Genomic DNA, 2,171 nt, shown 5'->3' on the forward strand with positions numbered 1-2,171 from the left:
TGTGGAACCAAAAATGGTTCTTCTACGGCATCGCTGTGAAGAACCGTGTAAGCACATTTATTTTTAAGCGTCTAAGACAATAATATGGGGCCTGAAGGACATTGGGGATCGTATATGATGGCAAAATGTTCATTCTTCCTGGTGTTCACGTGCCATTATTTCCCAGAGTGCAGAAAGTGATGCCATGCAGTCCAAATGCAAAACGGACCAAGTTTGCAGGTTCCAACCTCTCGGTGCTATCTGATTTTAAACATAAGTGAGTTTGGACTTGGAGGAAGTAATTATTGTTTGAGCAAAAGCATATCCATTATCTAGAGCTTCACTCGAGTCCTGAATGTACGTCACAAGCCAAGCACAGGGAGAGGCCACGTCTCCTAATTTTCCAGCGATTTTAGGGCATCTATACCCACATGAATGAAATTGTCCAAGCTCATTTCATTACGTTCGCTCGTAAGGGGAAGAATGCAAAGCATGCAACATTTTTTAACATTAATGCACGCATCTGCTCATCCATTCACGGTTTCCTTAAACGCACCGGTCACAGCATGCAGTTAAACGAGGTTGATGAGATAAAAGATTCAACATTTATGGATTTGAGAAAGAAGAGCGCATTGTGTATCATCTGTAGTGTGGGAAAACCCTTCTGCAATTTAGATTCTGACACTTTAGAGACGATTGCTGCTAAATATCCCTCTATTCCTTCCTGTGTTCAAAAACGCCCTCCTCTTGATCCATTCATCTTCCTCTCCATCCTGAGCTCTTGACGTATTTCTCTTCTTCTCGCTTTCTAATCCATGGCATGGCTTTCTTCTGAGTTTAGCCATCCCTTTTGTGTTTCTGCTGAATTACAAGAAATATGTCCAGACCACTGCTGAAATCAAAAGACATTTTTTAATTATTTTTTATTTTTGGATTAAGAAGATGAAGATTACTTTTAGGGCCATTAAGATTTGTTGCTCCCACACCCAATTCTGATTAGCGTAATGCATCTGGATATTCTGCTTGTCTTATTTCTCATTACTTTTCTTAATATTCTCATAACTGTTATTGTATTACAGTAAAAATGAGAATAATTCATAACATTTACAGCATTTGTAGTATTAAAATTTTTGTATTATTTGCAGTACAACAAATGCTACCATGATGAATAGATGAATAAACATTTAAATAAAGCACCATTTTTATCACTTTATAATAGTTTGAATCGGGAGGGAGGTGTTTAACTTTAACACTTTAACGCAAAAATCTTAAATCGTCAAATATTTTCTTTATGCAAAATATTTTTTCTTTTAATTTTGGGGTTAATAAAACCAACTGAATATTGTCATGTTCACAAAATATTTTCTATTTATGCATTTTTGTGACCTAATCACATTTCTTCTTTCATAAACCTTTGTGCATATAAAAAGTGTAATGTCTGCCCACAGAATATGCTTCTAGTGTTGCTCTGACAAATTCTTACTTCAAATTTAATTTTAATTAGATTTTACATTTTTTTTTCTTTAAATGCACGTTACATTGTACTGTGTTTTAGGGTTGAAGGAAATGTCTCTAAACTGATGAAGTCTTGTTTTCTTAAAGTCTGGAGGAAATGTGTGAAGTGACAGTGACGTTAAAGCGGGATTTTTGCAGAGTCGGAAAGGAGGGAAGAGCAAGATTTCCAATTAACAGTGCAGCAAATTATTCATGAAATGAATCAATCAAGAGGAGGTTCAGTGTGCATGGCCTGATTCACTTGGAGCTTGACAATATTGAAAAGGTGGGATAGAGTTGCTTGATGTGTGTAAAAATGTACGTAAATGCCTTAATCATGAATCTAAGCTGCTTAAAAGAGTCCTCACTAATGTTTCAGAGATGGTCAGGAGTGCTGACACTTTAACTGTAAAGCTACTAACTGATGCAGTGATGTTCCCCTAAAGCCAAATAAAGCCATTTATCAACCAAACACTGCCTCTTTGTCTCTAACAAACAGCAATGCTATTATTACTATTTTTAAGTAGCAGCTCAGTTGTCTTCAAAGTAGAGCATTTGTTGTTTAAAGGGGTCATAGGATGCTACATGCACTTTTACAAGTTGTTTGAACTGAAATGTGTGTTGGCAGTGTGTGTACACAACCACCCTATAATGATAAAGATCCACCCAGTGTTTTTTTAAAATCTGGTTAAATGTTT

At 36.2% G+C, this 2,171-nt stretch overlaps 1 protein-coding gene across 1 annotated transcript in view; it reads left to right on the forward strand.

Annotated features, from left to right (window-relative positions):
- Positions 1-1,151, forward strand: part of LOC107573085 (low molecular weight neuronal intermediate filament-like) — an 11,062-nt gene extending 9,911 nt beyond the window's left edge. The window contains exon 3 of the mRNA XM_016259524.1: positions 1,125-1,151. Coding sequence (XP_016115010.1) covers positions 1,125-1,151 — 27 coding nt within the window. The remainder of the gene's footprint in view (positions 1-1,124) is intronic.
- Positions 1,152-2,171: the final 1,020 nt, after the last annotated feature.

This window comes from Sinocyclocheilus grahami, unplaced genomic scaffold (genome assembly GCF_001515645.1).
Source record: "Sinocyclocheilus grahami isolate Dianchi unplaced genomic scaffold, SAMN03320097.WGS_v1.1 scaffold1864.1, whole genome shotgun sequence".
Classification (NCBI taxonomy): Eukaryota; Metazoa; Chordata; class Actinopteri; order Cypriniformes; family Cyprinidae; genus Sinocyclocheilus; species Sinocyclocheilus grahami.